The 22,217-nt window shown below is 39.5% G+C and overlaps 1 protein-coding gene across 1 annotated transcript in view; it reads right to left on the reverse strand.

Annotated features, from left to right (window-relative positions):
* The window catches only part of CUBN (cubilin), a 271,217-nt gene that overhangs the window by 128,175 nt on the left and 120,825 nt on the right, over window positions 1-22,217 (reverse strand). Inside the window, exons 30-31 of the mRNA XM_090268020.1 lie at window positions 13,314-13,488; window positions 11,724-11,893 (exon numbers count right to left, since the gene is read on the reverse strand). Of these exons, the coding sequence (XP_090124146.1) occupies window positions 11,724-11,893; window positions 13,314-13,488 (345 nt within the window). The remainder of the gene's footprint in view (window positions 1-11,723; window positions 11,894-13,313; window positions 13,489-22,217) is intronic.

Raw genomic sequence — 22,217 nt, forward strand, 5'->3', positions numbered from 1 at the left:
TAACTATATTTTATACCTGAAAATAATATATTATTGTATGTCAACTGTATTTTAATAAAAAATAGTCATGAGAATCATAAGCCCCAATTCTTTTAAGTGGTTTCCTCTGGGATGGAAGCAGGGAACGTATCAGTGTGGGCTCCACATGGGACTTCACTGTCTTTTTATAAATTTATTTCTTTGGGAAAAAAATAACTTGAAGCAAATATGACAAAATATTAATATTTAGCAAGTCCAGACAGTGAAATATTTTTGTTCATTATACATATTTTATATGTATTACATGGGCTGTACTTTTCTATATACTTAAAATATTTCATAATAGAGTTTTCAATTAAAAAAGAGAATTTATATAAAGGAAATAAATTGGAAATGTAGACTAAGATTCATATATAAATATGCTCTTCATAGAATTTTTATAAGAAAAAGTCCAGATGTTATCTAAGTAGAAAATAATAAGCTAATAGCTATCTGAATTCCAATTTTATATAGTTGATCATATAGCCAAAGATAATATTTTTAAGAAGAAGTGTATTAAATAATGTTAAGTAAAAAGGCAAGATACAAAATGATGTGCAGTTTCACCTCATCTCTGTTTATGTGTGCATAAACATGTATGTGCAGGTTTGCATGTATTTGTGTGGGTAGGAAATAAGCCAAACTTTTAATAGTGTGTCTCTGTATTGCAGTATTATGGATAGCATTAATTTCTTTTCTGTATTTTAAAAATGTAATATCAGGAGCATGTAAAAATTTTAAATAAGTTATATATTTAAACTGTTTAAGTGTTTAGCCAACCAGACATGTAAATGATCACATACACAGACATGACAATATACTATTCATATAACAGTACTGCAGTATTTAAGCCAGATGAATATTAATGCTGCTTAACTGAACCTTTTGCTGCCTGACAGGAATGTATCGAGTCACATGGCTATGCTTCTGCTTTAAGATCTGCAAGATATGTGTTAGTTAACCAATATCGACAACTGTAACAGACCTCTCTCCAAGCTCCAGGCTCATATATCCAATGGCATTCCAGACCTCATGCTTGTATGGCCCCATAAACCTTGAAAGTGAACATCACAAATGGAAGTAACCTCCTTTCCCCTAATTCCTCCTTTACTTCCGTTCCTTGCCTCAGGAAATGCCAGAAGCGTGTATACAGTTGCTAAGCCATTTTAGATCTCTCCCTTATTCCCCTCAATCCAATGGATCTTGTGTTCTGTCAATTCCCCTCTGATGTATCTCTCGGCTGCCTTCCCACCACCTGCCCTGCAGATCCTCCTCTTGGTGTTTTGGTGTGGGACCACATCACATCTTGCCTAAGTCACCACAGCAGCCTGACATTCTCCCTGCCTAAATTTGTGCCCTCATCAATTCAGTATCCAAATTACTGTCACTGTGTAGTGTGTTCTTTCAAAAATGTAAAATGTGATACAAAAGGAAAGGTGCGCATACCAATACTTTAAAAAACTGAACTACATAAAGACAGGCAATCACTGACACTGCTGGAGAACCAAAGAGCAAGTGGCTGGCACGGATGCAGTGCCCTTCGGCCCACAGCCCGCCTCTGTGGTCAAAGCCTGGCTCACTGAGAAACTTGTGCTCACCTTACTGAAAGTCAGGAATACAACATGATTGAGTGGGGGGAAATGAACATTAGCTTCCTCCATAATTCTTGTATTTTCACTTCTAGGAATATATTTCCTCACATTGTTGGAGAGCAGAGGGTGGGAAACTATTTCTACTGAATCTCCTATCCTCTTGTTTTACTAACTTTTATCTTGTTCATGGAGAAAATAAACCAACTAAATGGGTGAGTTAAAATTACTAAAAACTGGAGTAAAGAGATATCTATTTTAATTTAAAAGCAAAATACAGCATATTTTACAATCCTCAAAGTATGGCAATGCTTCAATGTTGAGCATTTCATGCAATTTATAAATGTAAATGAATATATGCTTCTGTTTTCATTTTCTGCACTATTACTTTTTTTCTTCTTAACTCATTTGTGGCTCTTCTAAAAGGTATCAAAATAACACACTTATGAAGTGATAAAATTCACTGAGATGATATATTGAAGAATGTGTGAAAAATTATAATATATATTTTAAGAATAACAATACTTTAAGATAGAACAAAGTGAATCTATTTATAAACTAATGAGAGTTAGCAATGAACTGAGGATTATGAATCCAGTTCTGTAGCTCTGTGTGCCTAAGGTTCACAATTTTTAGAAAGGAAGTGAGGACCTTTAACATAGTTTGAGTAGTAATAGAAGCAGTAGTTGCAATAACATAAAAATTAGGAGTAGCAGCTAGCACTTATCTGTACCAGACACTGTGGTAAATGCTTTAATACATTCTTTAAAATTCAATCTTTCTTACAGTTTTATTTTTCAGTTGCTAAGATTGAGACTCAGAAAACATGATTAACTTGCTCAGTCACACTCTGAGTAGTGTAGAGCTGGTCAGTATCCATCTGATTCCATCCATCTGACATCTCATCAATTATCATTAAACCAACTGAAAAGATAAAATCAAGTATCACTCATTGAGAGTAGAATATTGAGTTAACCATCAGTCTATGAAGCTAAGTGAGATGTTTGTGGTATCTGAGAAAGATAATCATGGGAGCTCTGGAAGTATAGAATGGAAGTCTCCTCTCACTTACCCAGCTCTAAAATAAAGCATCCTGTGGCATTTTAGAAATTCTTATGGGGGCCCTGTGGATTTCAGAGTCATTGGCACCTGTCATGCATTCCATCCCACTGAATATGCATGGGATTACCAGCATGGCTAATTTAGCAGACTATGTAACAAAGGCACAATGTCTGGGACCAATAAATAAACCTAAAATTTATATTCTCAATTGCTAAATTCAGTTCTATTTTTGAATTCAGATATAAATCACTCACGTCCTTTTCTGGTTTAACCACAACCTGTCTGGTCCAGCACGGTCTCTTTTCTCACCTCGTCCCTTGGCTTTCAACATGGTCTGTACTCTTTACTTCACTTTAAATTCCTTTTTGCAACACGTTTACTGCTTTAGATTGCTTTAAAGCTTGTCAGGGTAAAAAAAAAAAAAAATGCAGTGAAGAATAAGATATTTAGAGTCCAGAAAGGATCATTTCCATGAGGTTGTGAAGTCAGTTTTGAGGATAAGAGTCCATAAAATATTTTCACATGTTGCATAAGGAAATACAGCTGCTGATGGAATTCCCATTTTGGAATACTAACTGCTCGAAGATAGAGGAAATGTTAAGTGATAGGGAGGGGAATCCCTCAGGAAATTATCCAAGCTGTTAAAGTCATAAATGTGAGGACAAAAATGAAAATATTACTCATTGTAGCTGCCTTTCTTTGGGGTGGGGAACTGGGAAGCATCGGTTTCCTCAGTGACATTTTCCAGCTGTGCTTTCTGAAATTAAATACCAAGTTAGATTCATAGTCGTACATCTCATGGACATTGTCGCTCTTATCCCTTTGTTCTACTTATCACACTTAGTCTTCAAATTTTACTCGAGACTATAAAGGCTAATAATTTGCTATTGTTCCAAGCAGTGACTCCAATGTTAATATAACGAGAAACCCAAAATCATTTTATTCACAAATAAACAAGCGTTTAAGGAGATTCTGAGCTAACATATAAACAAAACAAAACAAAGCCTGTGTACAAAGACTGAGAACTGCAGCTTTACAGCTTTTGGTGACTAATTTGGCCCTGGCATGTGAAATGGCTAAGCAGGTTTTGAAAAGTAAGTCACAACTTATTTTTATTTATTTATTTAAATAGAAGATAATACTTTTATTTTTATTTATTAATTTTTTATTGATTGACTTCAGAAAGAGAGAAACATTGATTTGCTGTTCCACTTATTTATGCATTCATTGGTTGATTCTTGTATGTGCCCTGACCGGGGATTGAACCCGCAACCTTGACACATCGGCTTAACCAAATGAGCTACCCAGCCAGGGCACAAATAAAATATTTTAAAGAGGTCATCCTCAAGTATAAAATAGAAACTAAATTTTCTGTGGTGAGAAGTGAAGGAGAAAATGAAGAAATGAAGGTGAGGGAGAAGAGATTGATTTGTCTTGGATTTATTTATGAAACGACAAATACCTAAGGAGGAATTGTTTCCATCATCTCTTTGAAGCACTGAGTCCTATTATTCCTGGGTCTACTTGCTCTGTTTTGGAAATGAACAATGTTTTAAAAGGAAACACATTATGGGTAGTGTCATAAAAAATAAAACAAAGTGTGGGAACTGCTGTGTTCCACCCTGTACCTTACTGTCAAATAATGTTCATAACAACAGACACTGTAGCTTTGGGGTGATGGTGGGGGCATCTGGTTTTCTTCAGTTTAAACCAAACACTTTGCTTTCCTTCTCCTTGATCAGTATAAAACGTTTGGAAAAGAAAGCGGTTACTTATCTTTGTACTAGGCTCCCTGAGCCCTAGTGTATGTTTTCTCAAACCAGAGCCTGGCTCTGGACTGTGGTCCGCTTGCTTTTATCTGTTTCTTACTAATTCTCACAAGGCACACATTCCATTGTGCTGAGCAAGAGGATGCTGAAATCAGAGGTCAGAGCCTCCAGGGCGGGGGAGTGGGGTGGGGGTTGGTGCTGCTGAACTGATTTCTCTCCCACTCTCCCACTGAGCGACATGCAGCATTTCCCAGAGATCAGTAAGAACGTGCGGGGCTACATGAATTTGAGGCTAAGAAGAGAGACTCTAATTAAGCAATTAAACTGTCAGTCGGAGATCACTTTAAAACTCAGCCTTCCTGAAAGGAAACATAATGGAGCCATTTTCCCGTTGACCGTACAGAGTCATGCCCAGCCAGTGCTGCCTTAACAAGAATGTGTGTCGTTCAGGAGCCAGGAGCAGAGCCCCCGAGGTTAATTAAACCGGCCAGTCCAAAGAGATGGCGCAAGCGTATTACCAAATTAGTTGAAACTTGAGTACAAGTCGAGCTTTGTCATTAGCACTCCATGATGCCATGGTCATTTTAATAGAAGTCAGAAAATTCAGTTTCTCTCTTTTCTCATTATAGCAGCATGTAATTCTAGAAAACCCACTTCTGTGATGTTATCTAAGTTCTCATGTGGCTCGAAATAGTGAGATTGTCTATCCATAGTTGTGTCAGAGAGTGAACTCTACACAGCACATTCCCAAGTGTGTCATCGGCAATTTTCCACTGATCACTGCAGGAGCAGAGATAGCAAAAATTTATTTATTCCTCTACTCAGCCACACATCTATTAGTAATCCACGCATTGTATAGATTTGTGTCTCTGAAATACAAAGATGGCTGCTGTGGGTTGTATGAGAAGGAACGGAGGTTGTGTATTACTGTTCCATTTAAAAATTTTCATTCCTTTCTTCCACTTGCTGAATTTCGCCTTCAGTTCCATGAAACCAAGAGTGATGACTCGGGGCTGCATGTGGGGTTACCCTGCCTCCACTTACAACCCCTGGGGACCAGGCCAACTATTGGAGGAGCTCTCTTCTGTATAGCAAGTGGGATGTGGAGCTCCTCTCCTACCCAATGCCTGGTAGCCTTGTGGCCCAGAGGGTGACCAGAAGTTTACTGTGTGTGAGTCTGACTGAGACCTCCGGAATGAACCCACCACTGGTTTTGCCGGACCCTTAGGGTCCATTCCTTCAACTGCTACCTTGCTCTCCTCTTTCTGCCCATAAACAGAACTCCAAACAGGAGCCTCTTCACCAGTTTCTCTCTTTCTGTGTGGGCTCCCCAGGCCCTTGATTTTATAAATGAGAATTAAAGATCTCCAGGCCATGAAGAGTGAGTGGTGGTACCATGCCCAGATACTGGTGCCTAGCAATGCCCAGCACTTACTAGACACCACAAATTGAATGGATGAATGGAATACACAGACACTATCCACTTCATATTTGAAATCCTAACACTTCCTTATATCAGGCTCATCTTAAGGAGAATATATGATGGTTCCAAAGTAACCCTAATTTTATTTTCTCTCCTTATTTTCCCAGGTGTCCTGTATTCTGCCATTCAGTTCCTTGTACATAGGCTATAATTTTTATATTTTACCAAAACACTTATTCTTACTTCAGGTTTGCCTGTGTTTCAGTGCTGATTCTGCTGTTAAGTTCTACCTGGTGTTGATGCTGACCCATCTGGACATCAGTTTTCTTATTTTTAAAATAAGGAGATGACAGTAAATTATCTCTAATTTCTCCTGTTCCAACTTTAACATTCTATGTATCTAAGTGTGTATGACTATCAACCATAATGACTGTTAAAATTAATATTTCTACTTCTGACAATCCAAATTGTTACGGGAGTTTAAAAACCAAAACAAAACAAAACATGATGGCTGGTCTCATCCAAGCACAATTTACCTTGGTATTAAATAGTACACTTGAGTTCTATTAAAAATTCCATGAACACAAACATTATCTGGCAACATCACTGGCAGCTAAATGTTTTTCTCCTTGCTAATGACTCTAAGTAACAGGAGCATGAAATTAACTTGCATGTCTCCAGAATGAATGATGGGCTTTGTATGAAATCCGACTGCAGAGATATTGTGTAAGATATTGGACTTTAAGGTACGTTTCACATCCAGTGTCCATTTGCCTGTAAACACTGGATGGCTGGCGCTTCAGTGCCTGCCTTCATGAATCCCTGGACAACTAACTGTAACTTGGAGCCAGGTATCCAGACTCGCCAGGACATTGCCTGCCTGGTTCCAAACTGCTGCCGACCTCCCATCTCTGTAATTGAGTCCATTTGGCAACCATTCACAGCAGATCTCTACCCCAATTTACCTGAACAGTCTTTATCTTTTTGTATGGGTGATTTGTAAATTGCAAAAACAAAAGTGATTTTAGTTTGTATATGATTTATTCAATTTTTCAATATAAATAAATTTGAAAGTCAAAAAAATATCTTATGGACAAGAATGTGTTCCAATTTCTCATTCTGAAAGTATGAAATTTATAGGACTAATCCAGTCTTCTTTAGGTATCTGCTCTGATAACATGCCTTCATCAGTTATTCAGTTCCATTTACCTCTTACATTCAGCTGGTCTTTTTCCACCAGCACCTTGTTCTTTTGACATGCCTAAGTTTCTCCATCATTAAAAAAAATAACTTCCCATTGATCTTGCCTTCTCTCCATATCATTCACTTCCATAATTCTGGTAAAAAGCTAAGATGCTCCTGCACCCTCTAACCCACTGTGATCTGAAGTCTTCTACTACTACACACACCATCCTGTTCTTATAAAGTCATCAAAGACCAAATCCAGCTCCCGCTCTTTTCCAGTTCTCCACCTACCTCTCTGAGTATCCTTCCTCAGTCTCCTTTTCCCCTGTTCCTTCATCTGCCTCTACAATGGTGGCATTTCCCAAAGAGTTTACTTGGCCCTTTTGTCTATACAAAATACTCCTATAAGTGACTACACTTACCTATGTGGTGTTAACAACCATCCAACTATACAGAAATTATCCTCAAATGGGTATGTCCAGCTCACACCCCATGCAGAGCACTGAATTCATGTGTTGGACTCTATAAAGGATATAGTGTAGACCTTTAAGTTCCAGTTCCCTTCCTCAGTAGTCTACCCCTTTACTCACTTAGTTAGCAGCAACACCATTCACCTATTCTTCAAGAGAATAGTCTTAACTTCTCTATCACCCAGCCCATCCTCCACCATGTAATTAGCCTCTAAGTTTTGGCAATTACAGCACTTAAAGAGTTCTCCAATATGGCCTTTCTCTTCATCCCTGAGGCCCCTGCCCACGGTTTTTCCATAGCTTCCCAAAGAGCCTTTATCCCATCTTTCTCTTTCTCTGCCAACCGTATTGTAACAACTGCCCGTTATCAGTGTAAAGTGTGGTTTTGAGTATATTGATTCTTTGTTTTACAGAAAACTTTCATCAGCCCCATGTTGTCTATAGGATTATTTCAAATTCTTCACAGAGCATAAAAAAGCTTGTCCAATTTGGATGTCTTCTGTAGAACCTTGGTCTCCAACACATAGCTACACTCCAGGCACAACACTCTGCTTTCCTGTTCCCAAATGTCTGGGCACGTTCATACCTCTGTGCACCATATCCCACATTCTTTCCCTAAAGCTTCCTGTCCTTGCCTCACCACCACATTTCTACCACTGAAATTCGGCCAGTTAAATGTCATCTTCAGTGAGACCTTCCCTGGCTTCTGGGCCTCAATGTATCATTCTTGTTTTCTCCTGATTATTACTGCAACTTTTTGAGTCCTAAGTACACTAAATGCTAGGCACTGTGCTAAAGCCAAGATTAATAAATAGGTTTTTCTTTTACTGAAGACCTTGAGGCTTAGGATCACAAGAGGGAAGTGCTGGGTCCTGAGGCCATTGTTCCTCCTAGCAGCCCACACCATCTTCCTCTTTTCAGTGCTAATTGATACGCCTCTGGGGACACTCAATAGTGGCATTGTAATAACGTGAACTTTCTATATGACAAACAGGTCACTTAGGTCATCTCAAATAACCCAACAACAAATCTGACACAATCCCATTTCATAGTTAAGGAAACTGAAGTGGAATGATTCACTTTCCTCCAGGCAACACAGCCAGAAAAGGGCAAAACCCAGACTCAGTGCCAGGTCCGCATCACCACAGAGCTAGATTTCTCAACCATGGTACTGGGTGTTTCCCATGGCTGGTGTAGTTCACTATGTATATCAATGTATCACTTAAGTGCTTAGTGGCATTAGCTTCTGAATGGCCCAGCCACCTACTGGCAGGGATACTTCAACTACTTCATACAGGACTTTCTGATTCCAAAAACTTGTTTGGACTATTATTTTTTGTGCTTTGCCTTATTATTCAGACTGGACTCCTCCCGGCACCTGTCATTGGGTTTATTTTCCTATCTCCATGCCTATAACCAGGTCATATTTGAGCTTTCACTTCCTCCAATCTGTTCTCTCTTGCTACAGTTAAAGTCACGCCCAGCTGCAGGCTGAGATATGGCAGTGATTAATAGAAAAGCCAGGCTGTGTATTTATATCTCCAGTAGATGGAAAATTCCCCTCACAACCATGGGAGGGAAATAATGCATCCATGCTGTGTGTGCTTTTGACCTAGGCTTTGTGTTGTTCACATACCATTGTATGTTGAATTCCATGGTTTATGGACTTTGTCAAAGACAAGAAATTGTACCTGGCACCATCCAGAGGGAGGGCACAAGTGATAGAAATGTCCACCGCAAGCAGAACTATGAGGTAGACAGGTTGTCTCTGGCCCAGTCTAACTTCTCTTGAAGACCCCTCTTCTGCTTCAAAGCTGTATTTTGCCTTCGTTTTAAAAGGCTATTTAGGAGAGTACAGAGTTCCTGATTGGTAGGTATTTTCTTTCTTCAAACTGAAAATATCACACCATTGTCTTTTTCTGGCTTCCAATGATCACTATTGAAAAGTTAGCATTCAGTCTGCCACTTCCTAAACGGTAATCTGTTCTCCCACCCACCCACTCCTCTGACTGAATGGAACATTTTTCTTTATCTTTATTTTTTTTAAGATAATATGACTTTCTATTTAATGTGCTTAGCTGTTTGGGTTCCTTGGAATTGTTGTTTCTGTACATTGATGTCTTTCATCAGTTTTAGAAAAGTCTTAACTATTAGCTCTTCATATATTGCTTCTCCTCTAATTTTCTCTTTTCCTTCTGGGATCACATTAATACATGTCATGCCCTTTTATATCTGTTCTGTATGTGTTTTAACCTCTCCTTTGTATTTTTTTATCCTTCTGTTTATGCATGCTTTTTGCTAGATAGTTTCTTTTGACTTATCTTCCAGCTCAATATGTATAGCTTCATCTCTGTCTAATTAGTCTAATATGTCAAAAACAAACTTCTACTGAGAATTTAATTTCATCTATTACATCTATCCAATTATATTTTTTCAGTTAGTTCTTTTTTTCTTGCAATGTCACTTTTTTATAGCTTGTAGTCTTTAACAGTATTTTTATTTTTACCTCCCAAAGTTTAGTAACCATAGTTATTTACCAACTTGTGCCTGAAAGTTTTAGAATCTGGCATGTTGGTGTATTTGTTTCCATTGTCTGTTAATAATGTTGTATCTCATTCGTGCTGTATCATTTTCTCGTGTACTTGAATATATGGACAAAAGCAGTCTCAAGTGCTAGGCTCACATCTCTCTCTGATATTAACTCGGAATTTCTTACTAGTTGTGAGGTCTTTGTTGCACATAGGAAGATGGTTGTGAGGTCTTCATTGCATATAGGAAGATGTTTTTAAATATCAGCTAAAATTTTAAATTGTCTATGTCAGGAGAGTTGGTCTGAGTTACCACTACAGAAAGGAGATATCCTAAACCTTAAGTTTGTATAATGATTTGCTAATTTAGATTGTGCAGATTCATTTGGAAGGTTAAAACATAGTCATAATTCAACTGAACTTTCAAGTATATTAATAATTTAATTTTATAAAATAATACTTAAAATTACACCATTGGACTGGACCTCTTTGAAAAATGTAAAACAATTTTTGACTTTTCTTGAGTTAAATCTGAAAGCTAGCCAGTTGGAGTTCACATAAGAATCTGTCAGGAAATTAAAATAGAAATATCCATTAGCTAGGAAAATTTGGTTAGTATTTTAATAAAGTATTACAAAATACAAATAAAAGATAAAAACCTTTTGTTAAAAAATAACTGAAACAAAAAAATCTCAAAATAAAACCTTATTCACTTTTAAATTCAGCATATAGCATTAATTACAGGTGAGAATGTATTAAAGTTTTGGGCAGTAACAGAACCTTTTTGTCATCTAACCAACTAATAGCTATATCCCTTCTCTTCCACCCCAATCTCCCAATATATTCTGTCCTATCAGACACTTATTTGTTCAAATAGCAGATTGAGATATTCCGATGTCAAGAAAAGTAGAACCCTGTGAGAACTTCCAAAGGCTTAAAAATAATTTATTTAAAGTTATGATAAATCCATTCCTCCACTCCACATATACTTTCCTAATCTCTATTGCAGCCAGTTCTGGACAATGATATATAAGGGGACTTCTATGAAAAGTTGTCTTTCTTTTATTTTTTTAAAGATTTTATTTATTTATTTTTAGAGAGAGCAGAAGGGAGGGGGAAAGAGCACGAGAGAAACATTGATATATGAGAGAAACATCGATGGCTGCCTCTCACATGCCCCCAGCTGGAATCCTGGCCTGAAATCCAAGCATGTACCCCAACTGGGAATCGAATCAGTGAACTTTTGGTTTGAGCGACAACACCCAACCCAATGAGCCACACCAATGAGGGCAAATTTTCCTATCTTAGATAACAAAACACAAAACAGAAACAACTAATCCTACTGCTTCTCTGTTTCCCTAGGTTTGAACTCCACAAAATGTTTGGAACTGCTGCAGCCATTTTTTACCATGAGGTAACAAACACAAAATGAAAAGGCAACACACTAAGAAAGGTAGAGCAGAAATTGAGTTTCTAAGTAATCCTGAAATTTCCTACCTTCTGATTTGTATGTAGATAAAAAAATAAGTAACTTCATATTTTTAAGTTGCTAATCGGTAGATTTCATATGATTTGATGTTGAAAACACCCATAACTAATATATTTGTTGAATATGCTCACATGGCAATGTTTTGACCCAGGTTTGACTCCACACAATGCTTGGAATTTGTGTTACTTACTATAATACAAGAGTCCTGAGGTTCAAGGTCAAAGTCAGTGAAGTTCAAGAGAACACGGTGACTTCTCTCCACTTGAATGACCCAGGAACAGTCACTGTTACTTCTATAAGGACTGGGGTAATTTGGAGAATGAAACTCTCCACTAGGAGCCTGGAAAATCCCACCACAACCTGTAGGTAAGAAACTCAGTTCAATAATGAGAAGAATCCCTGATCCATAAAACTTTACCCCATAATCTGGTAGCATAGGACAATATGCTGCTTTATTTGACTAGCACTTCTATGTAGTCCATGCTAAACATTTTGAAGACATGAATACCCACCATTAATTCATTCATCCCAACAAAACAAAGAAAGACAACTAAGAAAATACTTCAAATACTTTAACTACTGATGCTAAAATTTATTTTAAAAATACTGAAAGGTAAATGCAAATGAAATCATGTTTCCATAAAGCCATTAAATGCCTCATCATGGTTCTCTAAAAATATAGCAAACTGCAAGAAGAACACATTTCTTTCCAAAGATTTGATTAATTTAGTAGTACATGCTTTTATAAGTAATTTAATATCTGCCTTTTAAAATTTAATATTCTAGACCTGGTACAGTTATTCAGTTTTTTTATTCCCATGACATTATCAAATACATATCAACCTTTATCTCCATGACCTACAATTTCTTGCATTGATGATGACATATACAAACCAATAATGAAAAAATTCAGTATTATTTTCTAACAACTGCAAATCATTTGGGGGTAATTTAAATAATATATATTTATAATTCTCATTAAATTTATATGTTTTTGACTCCAGGAAAGATGTGATATACTTATTATATCACCTTACTGTTGCAAATGTAGGACCATTAAGTAGCTTTAGATTATTTTTTGCTCAGGCATTGTCTAGAAGTCACTAACTTCTCTAAGCTTTGATTTCCTCTTTACTATGATGAGTATATGAAATGAACTTACCTCACAGGGTGGTTGTGAGGATAAAATGAGAGGATTCCTATAGAATAGTTAGGAAAGTTCCTGGCACATAGTAAGCACTCAGTAAATTTGGCTACTATGAGTAATTGAATGGGTTAACATTTGCTAAAATATTTTGTGCATTAATTTTTTATTTAGACTATCTGCAACAGGTAATTTAATCAGACTGCCTAAATTCTTAGGCAGACTGTCACTGGTAATTCCTTGGAATTTACAAAGTTAACATTTACAGCTTTGGCATTTGCCAAAAATCCAAAGGTCTAAACTATGGCATGAAGTAATTTACCACTTCACTGATGCCCCAGCTTGAGGCTGGTGAACAGGCACAATTCCTTAGAGAGGAAGGGGCTCTAACCAATCACCCCACTCCTGCTCTCACCATGGATTCTCATATGTTCCTTGTTTTTACATACACTGTGGCTCCTCCGCAGTTAAAATCTACCCCGTGTTTTAGGGAAGAGGATATGCCAAAGCAGTATTCACCTTTTGGGAAGCCACAGAGTTGTTAGGATGTAGCCTTCATACCTCTCTCCACTCATTTCATGAACGTGAACAAGGGCTTGGCTTCAGTACTTTGAGATTTCTCTTTGGTTCACTCACCTCCAGGGACTGCTTGCCATGAGACATTGAAGCCTCTCCCACTTATGAGGCTGTCAGTCTTAAATCGGACTGCTAGCTCATTTCCTGTGCTGGAGACCTGCATGGGATTCTGTGATGATCTCCGGGAACAAAACTGGGCTATCCTGGGAGACTGGAAATCAGGGCCTCCATAGATCTAGGATGAGATGTAGAAAACAAAGACTTAAGAGATACATTCAGCAATTACAGCCCCCCACCCCCTGATTCACTTTTACCACCAGTTCTTGGGTTTTATTATCATTAGAAATTGGAATCTCAGCCTCCCTGGGTGGGGATGAACAGTAAAACTTGAACTGGAATTTCAAAGGCACTCCCTCTGTCTTGGGAACATACAAGTTCAACCACCCACAAAATTCCTGTTTGTTTTATCACCCAAAATTGTAGAGTTGAACTGAATGGATAATCCAGAATCTTTCCTATCTCCCCTCTTCCTCTCTTTCATATCTTTACTGGCTTTCCTGTTTCTTTGGCATAGGTACTACAGATAATGCAGCTTCAAGTCTGACTGTCTAACGTTTCAGACATGTTAGAGTAGGGTTAGTATAAAGCCATTTTGTTTGTGAACATCAAGTTTATTGAAAGCTATTGATCTCCCAATTACATTTTTAGGATTTTCTACTTTATAATCTGAATATAAGATTAGGCATTTAACTATTATTTTTGCTTCTTTGGAGGGAGTGAAAATATGACTTCTATTGATGTGTTCTGTGGTACCTTTAAGAGTGGAATACTTCTCTGTTCCTACTACCAACATGCCCACATGGAGAGACATGACCAAGATCACCCAACTTCTACTCAGGAATTGCCATGTATTCTCTGCCTCAGTATCTGGATGGTGTCCCTTAGATACATCTCTTTTGTCCTCAGACGTAGGCTTCTCCTATTTGCAACTATCTATCTGACCAGCATCTGACACCCCAGTGACACATTTCTCCCAGCAAGTGCCCCCTTGGTCTCACGTCCAGCATCTTGCAAGCAAGTCCAGTGCAGCCCAGACCAGGCCTCCAGAACACCTCACACACAGGTTTCTCAATCACTAGTTGGCCTGCTTATCCAGTGTATGTGTTATGAGGAGGTGGGTGAGAAATGTGGGGAAGATAACAATCAAACAGAAGATATTGAAGAATAAAATTAGGCTTTCAGTTAAGATGGCAATGTAGGTATTAATAAATACACTATTCACATTTTCTCACAACCACATCAAAATTACAACTAAACTACAGAATAACCATCATTCAGAGCTGCCTGAAATCTAGCTGAATGGAGGTTCTACAACTAAGGATATAAAGAATAAAACACATCAAGACTGGTAGGAGAAACAGAGACATAGAACAAACCGGTCCAACATCCACATGTGGCAGATAAAAACTGGAAGGGATATCTGGGCTGTGGAGGTTTTCCTTAAGGAGCGGTGGGTACCAGCCCCACATCAGGTTCCCCAGCTCAGGGTTCCCGTGCTGGGAAGGGAACACCCTATAACCTCTGGTTGTAAAAATTGGTAGAAATTGTGGCTGAGTGAGACAGAGGGTGGCTAGAATCCCAGATATTCCTCTTAAAGAGCCCACACATGGACTTACTTGGATTTACTTCCTCTGAGTTCTAGTACTGGGGCAACAGCTTGAAAGGCACCAGGGACAAACAGGAAGGAACAGAACTGTCTGTTGTAAGAGTGAGAGGTAGAGGGGCATATTCCTCCCAAACAGACGAGCCAGCAGAGGTCATTATTCCTTTTTTGAGCAAGCAGGTAGGTGCCATATCTGACTCTCCATCAACCTGGAGACTTTTTGCTTCAGCTTGGTGATTCCCAGAGACCCTGCCCCACCAACTGGCAGGCCCACTCAAACTGTTTTCAGTGGCCTGTCTTGGCTCATGCTTCAGACTTTCCTAAAAATCTCTCAAACTAGCAGCATATGGCTTCAGCAGGCCCTCTACACCTCACTAAGTGGCCCCAGGCCTGGCACTAGCAACATCTGGCCTTGGTTTGTAGCTTGGCTTCTCCTGGACAGCTCCAAGCCCAGCATAAGTAGCAGCCATCTGAAGATCACTTTGTAGTTCATGCTGGGAGGTCCTGTGCAGAACATAGGCAATGGCTGATATTGGCATGTACCTCCTGAGAGGCCCCAGAGCATCAGACCATATCAAAGCACCACCCAACCACCTCCACAAACAACACACTAAAGCATGGACTCAGCAGGCACCAGAGCACTGCTGAAGTAAGTTCTGCTCTGTGGGTTGGGCCCCTGCACATCTGGTCCTCCACAGTGGTCCCAGCCAGTCCTTGGAGTCTATCAGCCTGTGGGTAAGCCCCTCCCATTAAGATCCCAACAGCAATCAAGGCTCAACTACAGCACGAGGGTGTATACAATCCACACAAGGGGGCACACTTGGAGTGCCCATTTTGTGTGACAGGGGAGGCTGTGCCACTGGACTCTACATGACAGCTACTACATTAGGCAACTCTACCAAGCCTGGGAGATGTAGCAGCTCTACCTAATACATAGAAACCAACACAGAGAAGAAACCAAAATAAGGGGACAAAGAAACAGATCCCAAGTAAAAGAAAAAGAAAAAGGACTAAATGAAATGGAGGCAAGCTAACTAACAGATACAGAGTTTAAACAATAGTTTATAAGGATGCTCAAGGAACTTATTGAGAACTTCAACAGTGTGAAAAGGACATAGAAACCATACAAAGAACCAGTCAGACAAGAAAGATACAGTAACTAAAATGAAGAATAATTTACAGGAAATCAACAGTAAAGAAGATGGAACTGAGACTCAAATAAGTAATTTGGAATATAAGGAAGCAAAAAACACTTGATCAGAACAGCAAAAATAAAAAAGAATTTTAAAAAATGAGGTTAGTATAAGGAGTTTATGGGACAACTTCAAGAATACCAACATTCACATAGTGAAGGTGCCAAAAAGAGAAGAGAAAGAGCAAGAAATTAAAAAACTATCTGAAAAATTAATAGAAGAAAACTTTTCTGACCTGGTGAAGGAAATAGGCATACAAGTACAGGAAGTACAGAGGGTCCCAAACAAGATGAGCACAAAGAGGCCCACCCCAAGAAATATCATAATTAAAATGCAAAAGGTTAAAGACAAAGGAGAATCTTAAACACAGCAAGAGAAAAGCAGTTACCTACAAAAGATCTCCAATAAGACTGTCAGCAGATTTCTCAAAAGGACCTTTGCCAGAAGGGACTGGCAAGAAATATTCAAAGTGATGAAAAGCAAGAATCTACAGCCCAGATTACTCTACCAAGCAAAGCTATTATTTAAACTCAAAGAACATATAAAGAGCTTCCCAATCAAGACAGACTAAAGAAGTTCATCACCACCAAGCAAATATTACATGAAATGTTAAAGGTTCTTCTTCCAGAAGAAGAAAAAACGATAAAAAAGATGAATACTAAATGGCAATAAATATATAGCTATAAAAAAAAAAGAAAAGGTTTGCATAAAATAAAAAGTTGACAAATATATAACACTAGGTAAAACAGGATGCTCTGGATTTTGAGCAACAGAGAAGAAAATAAGTCACTTTCCCTAAATTTCAGAGAGATAGATAAGATGACGTCTTACAAGAAAACAGATGGAATTCAGAATCAGAGGCTGCTTCTGAGTTTATCGTATGATTTTCTTTTTTATATTTTTCATATCTGTGCTTTGATATGTTTGCCTAAAGAAAGAAATGGTAGCATTTCAAACTTTAAAAAATAAATTAATTTAATTTAATTAAAATAAAAAAAGATATTGACCCCCTATCCTCCTCAGGTCTTGTGAAACTGAAACTTGTGGAAGAAAGACCATTTTGGGTGACAGTTTTGAGACATATTGGTCCCTGGGTCCACCCCTTTGTCCCGCATGTATGCTCATAATTCTATACTCAGGATTGGAACCAGGAAAGCAAGGCTCAGGAAGACTTCTGTGCAGCACCCTCCTAACTGTGATCTGCGCTGCTCTCCACCCCCAGTTACTCCCCTACCATTCCTCGGGCCCCACCCCTTGCCCACCCCTCAGGGATGCTGTTGACTGATAGGAGAAACACTCAAGTGTTCTCTGGGGATAGAGAGTGAGAACAGCAATCCCAGTTTGGGGAAGTATGTGATTTGAATCTATAATGATTTCTTTGTCTGATTAATTTTCCCAGCCATGTGGGAAAGGCCAAAATGAATGAAACTGCTGTTCCACAGAAGGCTGAGCACAAGCACTGTAATTGCAAAGGAATGAAGCAGGCTGACAGCATCATGCTTATTTTCATTAGGAGGAGCTATGTTTGTGTGGCCCCTCAGTCCCATCCAAAGCAGGGTTTCAGGAAGAGCCCTGTGTGGCCCTTTACATGTACACATATGCAAATGCAAGAAACAAGACTGCTTCTTGTTTAGGGTGTCCTTTCCCATTTTGAAGATTCCCCCACCGCCCCCACCCCCACTTCGTCCAGTGCAGTCCTCAGAGAGAGAAACTGACAGCATGTGCTCCTAATCATCCAAGCCCAATAAGCAGCACACATTTGGAGGGAACTCAACTGAGCACAGGGGTTTAGTTCTAACAAAGAAAAGTTGCACATTGGCAAAACAGTCTTTGTTTTCCCTGCTCATGGGTCCCCTTGAGAATACAAACATAACGGGTATGAGTCAGCAAGGCCTAGAAGCCTCCAGAAGAATAAACACTACCACTTTTGCTTCCCTTCTTACTGGGATGGGCTCAAAAGACCACCACTGAGAGAGCAGAGGAGCTAACTGCCCACACCAAGCAATGGTCTAGGGTTATTGGACCAAGGAGTGGATTTCCTTTTTTGCTGTATGCCGGTTCAGACTCCCTTCTTAGAGACTGAAGAAAAATCAGCCAGAGTGTTTCCATGACCCAGACAATAGATGGTGCATTTGGCTTCCATAAATAAAAGCAATAGTTAGCACATGACTCCTTAAAAGAGGAAAAAGTTGGAAAGAATTTCAGGGTGTGGTTCATTCGACTACGGCATATGACTAAACTTTAGGGGGAAGAGAATAGGTCTAAGGATTAGAGATTTAAAAATGTGTTTTTAGCAAATTCTTAGAATATAGAACTTTTCAAAGGCTATGGTTTTAATCTGTTTTGAATATTTCTTTCTGCTCTGTTAGCTCCATTTATTGTTACAATCAAATCAGCATTCCAGGGTTATGAGTAACCAAACAGCTGTTGATTAATGCAATTGGCCACTTTCTGGACATGGATTTTTGAAGAAAAATATTGATTCCTACTGAAATTTGGTGACACCCAAGTAAGCCCAATACCTGGTGACAGTGAGGTCCTTCTTGGCTCCACTCAGCAAAACAGGAAAGGATAATGTGCAAGCTAAGAACAGATGGGTCAGTGTTTCTAGGCCACACACCCACCATGGGTAACAAGTTGTGAGACCTCATGCTAACACATTATCAGCATCTATGGTATGAGGGATAGAAAAATTTATTTTGTCATGTAGATGGAAAAGGGGATCCATACGAAACCTGACAAGCTCAGGAGAGGCCTGCATGGCAGCCTTGAAAACTCAGAGACTAAAAGTAACCACATAGGATGATCTGCACATAAAAATTTTTAACTAAAAGTAGGCCACAGCAGGTAGTCATGTCCTAGGCCTGTAGCTTTCTTTTTTATGAGTAACTTTTTAATTGTATTTTTTCCATTTCCATTTATGCCCCTTTACAATGCCCTCCCTCCAGTAATTACCATGCTTTTGCCCATGTCTCTGAGTTCTTTTTCCTTTTTGCTCAATCCCTCCACACAATATAATCTCCTCCATAGCTGTCAGCCTGCTCTCTATCTATGAGTCTGTCACTATTTTGCTTGTTAGTTCAGTTTGTTCATTAGATTCCACATGTCGTCGTCGGCGGCGGCAGCCGTCCGTCTCGAGGGACAATGGTGTAGCTTCTCAAGAGTCTATCTGCACCGCCGAGAATGGTTGTGCAGTCCGACTCGGGAGTGACACGGTATCTGTCTCCTCCCGTGTTGAATCGACATCTTGCGATGACGCTGGAGTGTCCTCTCCAGTGAAGCTGAAGCTACAGAGCCTGGGCAGGGTGATATGGAGGGTCTGCTGTTGCCCATGCCTGCCTTTCTCTGACTGGCTTATTCATTCAGCATAACATTCTCCAGGGCCATTCATACTGTTGCAAATGGTAAAATGAAGTAGCCCAAGTGTCCATCAGTAGATGAGTGAATATAACTACTCTGGGACATTGACACAATGGAATCCTACTCTGTGGTAAAAAAGAAGGCCTGTAGCTTTTTTGACAAAGGTCAATCCTTACTTTAATTGAGCCTGTCTATCTTTTTGCCTCTAAGATAACATACCTTTGAAATGTCAGTGAAATCCCCTTTCCAAACCCCTCAGGGCAATCCAGCACACCAGAGCACCAGACCGAAGAACCTTTCTTTGGTACCTTGTTCTCCGAATACCATCTCTATGTGCTACAAGTGTTAATTATTGACTGTCCTATGCTCACCAATGTAAGTATGTGCCTCTCATTTTACTCTTTATACAATTCCAGAGATTTCCCTCTTCACTTTCTCCCACCCCCTTGATCCATCATGAGTGGATTTCATGTAACCCACTTTATGTCTCCTCCATTGATTCTAATGTATAAAATAAGCTGCAAAACTGCTGTTCTCCAGAGTATTTATTGAGATTTTGCTTTCCAGCAATTGTCAACAGTTTGGCTCAGAGGAACTCATAAAAATTATTTCTAGGTTTGGGCGATTCTTATATCAATGATTGTCATTAACATAAATTTATCACAACATTTTCCACCTGACTTGACCATTTTCAGAGAGGTCAAACTAGGTTTCTAAACAAAAAGTAAGGAAGTTACTCATTTCAGCCTTAAAGAAAAACAAAAAAACCTCAAAGTATTTTTCCAAGCTCTGATTTTGATGGAACGTTGAGAGACCACCTTGTCCAAATAAGAGCAAGCCCCACACAGACTGCAGCCCCCTCTCCCAGCCCTCTCTGCGCAGGCACAGCGCCCTGCTTGATGCTGCGGCCTGGAGAGCCGCTCTGTCCTTCGGTCCCCAAAGCTGCTGCAGGGAATGGCTCTGCTCTTTTCTTTCTCACGTAGTGGTGGGTGTGACAAAACCCAAAGCACAATGAGCCCATTTACATTTGCCAAGTGGGCAACAATCTCCCGAGCTTTGGAACACGAAAATGAAGAGTTTGGAACACTTTTCATTACTGCAGAGAAGTCTGCCGCCAGCCTTTTGTAAGTGTCAAGGGGTTTACGCAACTGAAGATCTCCTTGCCAGCAAGAGACCGTTTGAAGATTCCACATTGGAGTGTCAGTCCTACTTCATGCTGAGTGTGAATTTTGGTTGCTACCTTATTCTCTCCTTCTAACATACAGTTCCTCTTCTGAGATGGAGTCATGGCTTGGCAACAGTACTTATATGAAGATGAGGGGATGAGTGTTAACCCAAGGACTTACCAGCTGTCCAATTTCACTTACTGCTGCAGCATTATCTTCTTTTAGAGATACCTGAGCTGTTAAATGCAATTCCTAGTGACTGCCATCACTCTGTGAAGGCATTCTTTGAGAACCCCATTTTTTTTCAAGGAAAGAATTTGTTTTATAATTAAATAAAGTTGTTAAGTGTTCAAGTTTTCATAAAGTACATGCCAGTTATTTCAATGCCTGGTGTACTGCCCACCTCTGTCTTTTTATACTGGTTTACATGGAGTGCTGAGTGGTGAATGCATTCAGTCCACAGCTCCTCCACTCACCAGCCACCCTTGTCATGAAAAATCCATCAATCTTTTTGAGCCTCTGTTGACAATGGTAAAATGGGGACAAAATTCCCCTTCACCTCACAGGATTATTGAACATTCAAATGGGAAAATGGATGTCAAAATCCTTTTGTAAATCACCGCAAACATGTGTTATTATTATGGTGTGTCAATCACAAAGACATTTGGATGTTTTCATTCATTCTAAATACATATGAGTGTTCACTATTTGCCAAGTATTCTGTGGCCCCAGGGGTATAGCAGTAAAATCAACAAACAAAGAAATCAGACAAGTACCCGCCCTCACAGAGTTTAGGTTCTACCAGATATAGAACCCTTGTCATGATGCGCTATACAGTGCCTCTTCTTAGGGGGTTGGAGTTCTGTGTATACCTGGAAGCCTTACATTTTGCAGATAGGTCAAAGTTCAGGATATATACTATAAAATCTTCTGATGACTAGATCCCTGCAGTAAAAAGCAAATTATAATGAATTCTCAAAGGCAGTCATAATTATCTGAGATAAACCCTTTGCAGTAGTGTTGGAAAAGTTCTTATTTTCAAATGCCTCTAACTGCCTAAGGGACCATTTTGTTAGAAACCTGCAGCAGATGCGTTTTGCACCCTGCTCCATGTGGGCCCTCTCCCGCTGCAGCTGCAGCCCAGGCGGCCAGTTCCTTTGCTTAGGGCCATGCCCCACGCAGTGCCTCTTCTCTACACTCTGCCTCCCCACTGCCTCTCCCAGGGGACCTTCCTCAGACAGAAAGTGTGGGGCTGGGGCATTAACAAGGCCAAGTGCATTCTTCCATCATTGGTGGGAACTCAAACACCAGTGCCTCAGTCTGGTATCCTTAGAGGGATGTGTCTAGGGTGAAGTCTTCACAGGAGCTCAGAGGGTACTGGAAGGATTAAGCCCAAACTGCCCTCAGGGGCTCCTACTCCTGTACTCTCTCGTTCACGAGCTATGCTCCCTCCACTCCTGATTAAACTGCCTCCGTCAAGCTTTTAGAGAAAACCAACCCCAGATATTAATCCCATTTGTCTGCAAGTATCATTCACAAAAAGCTGATGCTCATCAAAATTTCTAAGAATAGAACACCACTC

The sequence above is a fragment of the Furipterus horrens genome, unplaced genomic scaffold (assembly GCF_987537825.1).
Source record: "Furipterus horrens unplaced genomic scaffold, mFurHor1.1.pri manual_scaffold_2, whole genome shotgun sequence".
NCBI lineage: Eukaryota > Metazoa > Chordata > Mammalia > Chiroptera > Furipteridae > Furipterus > Furipterus horrens.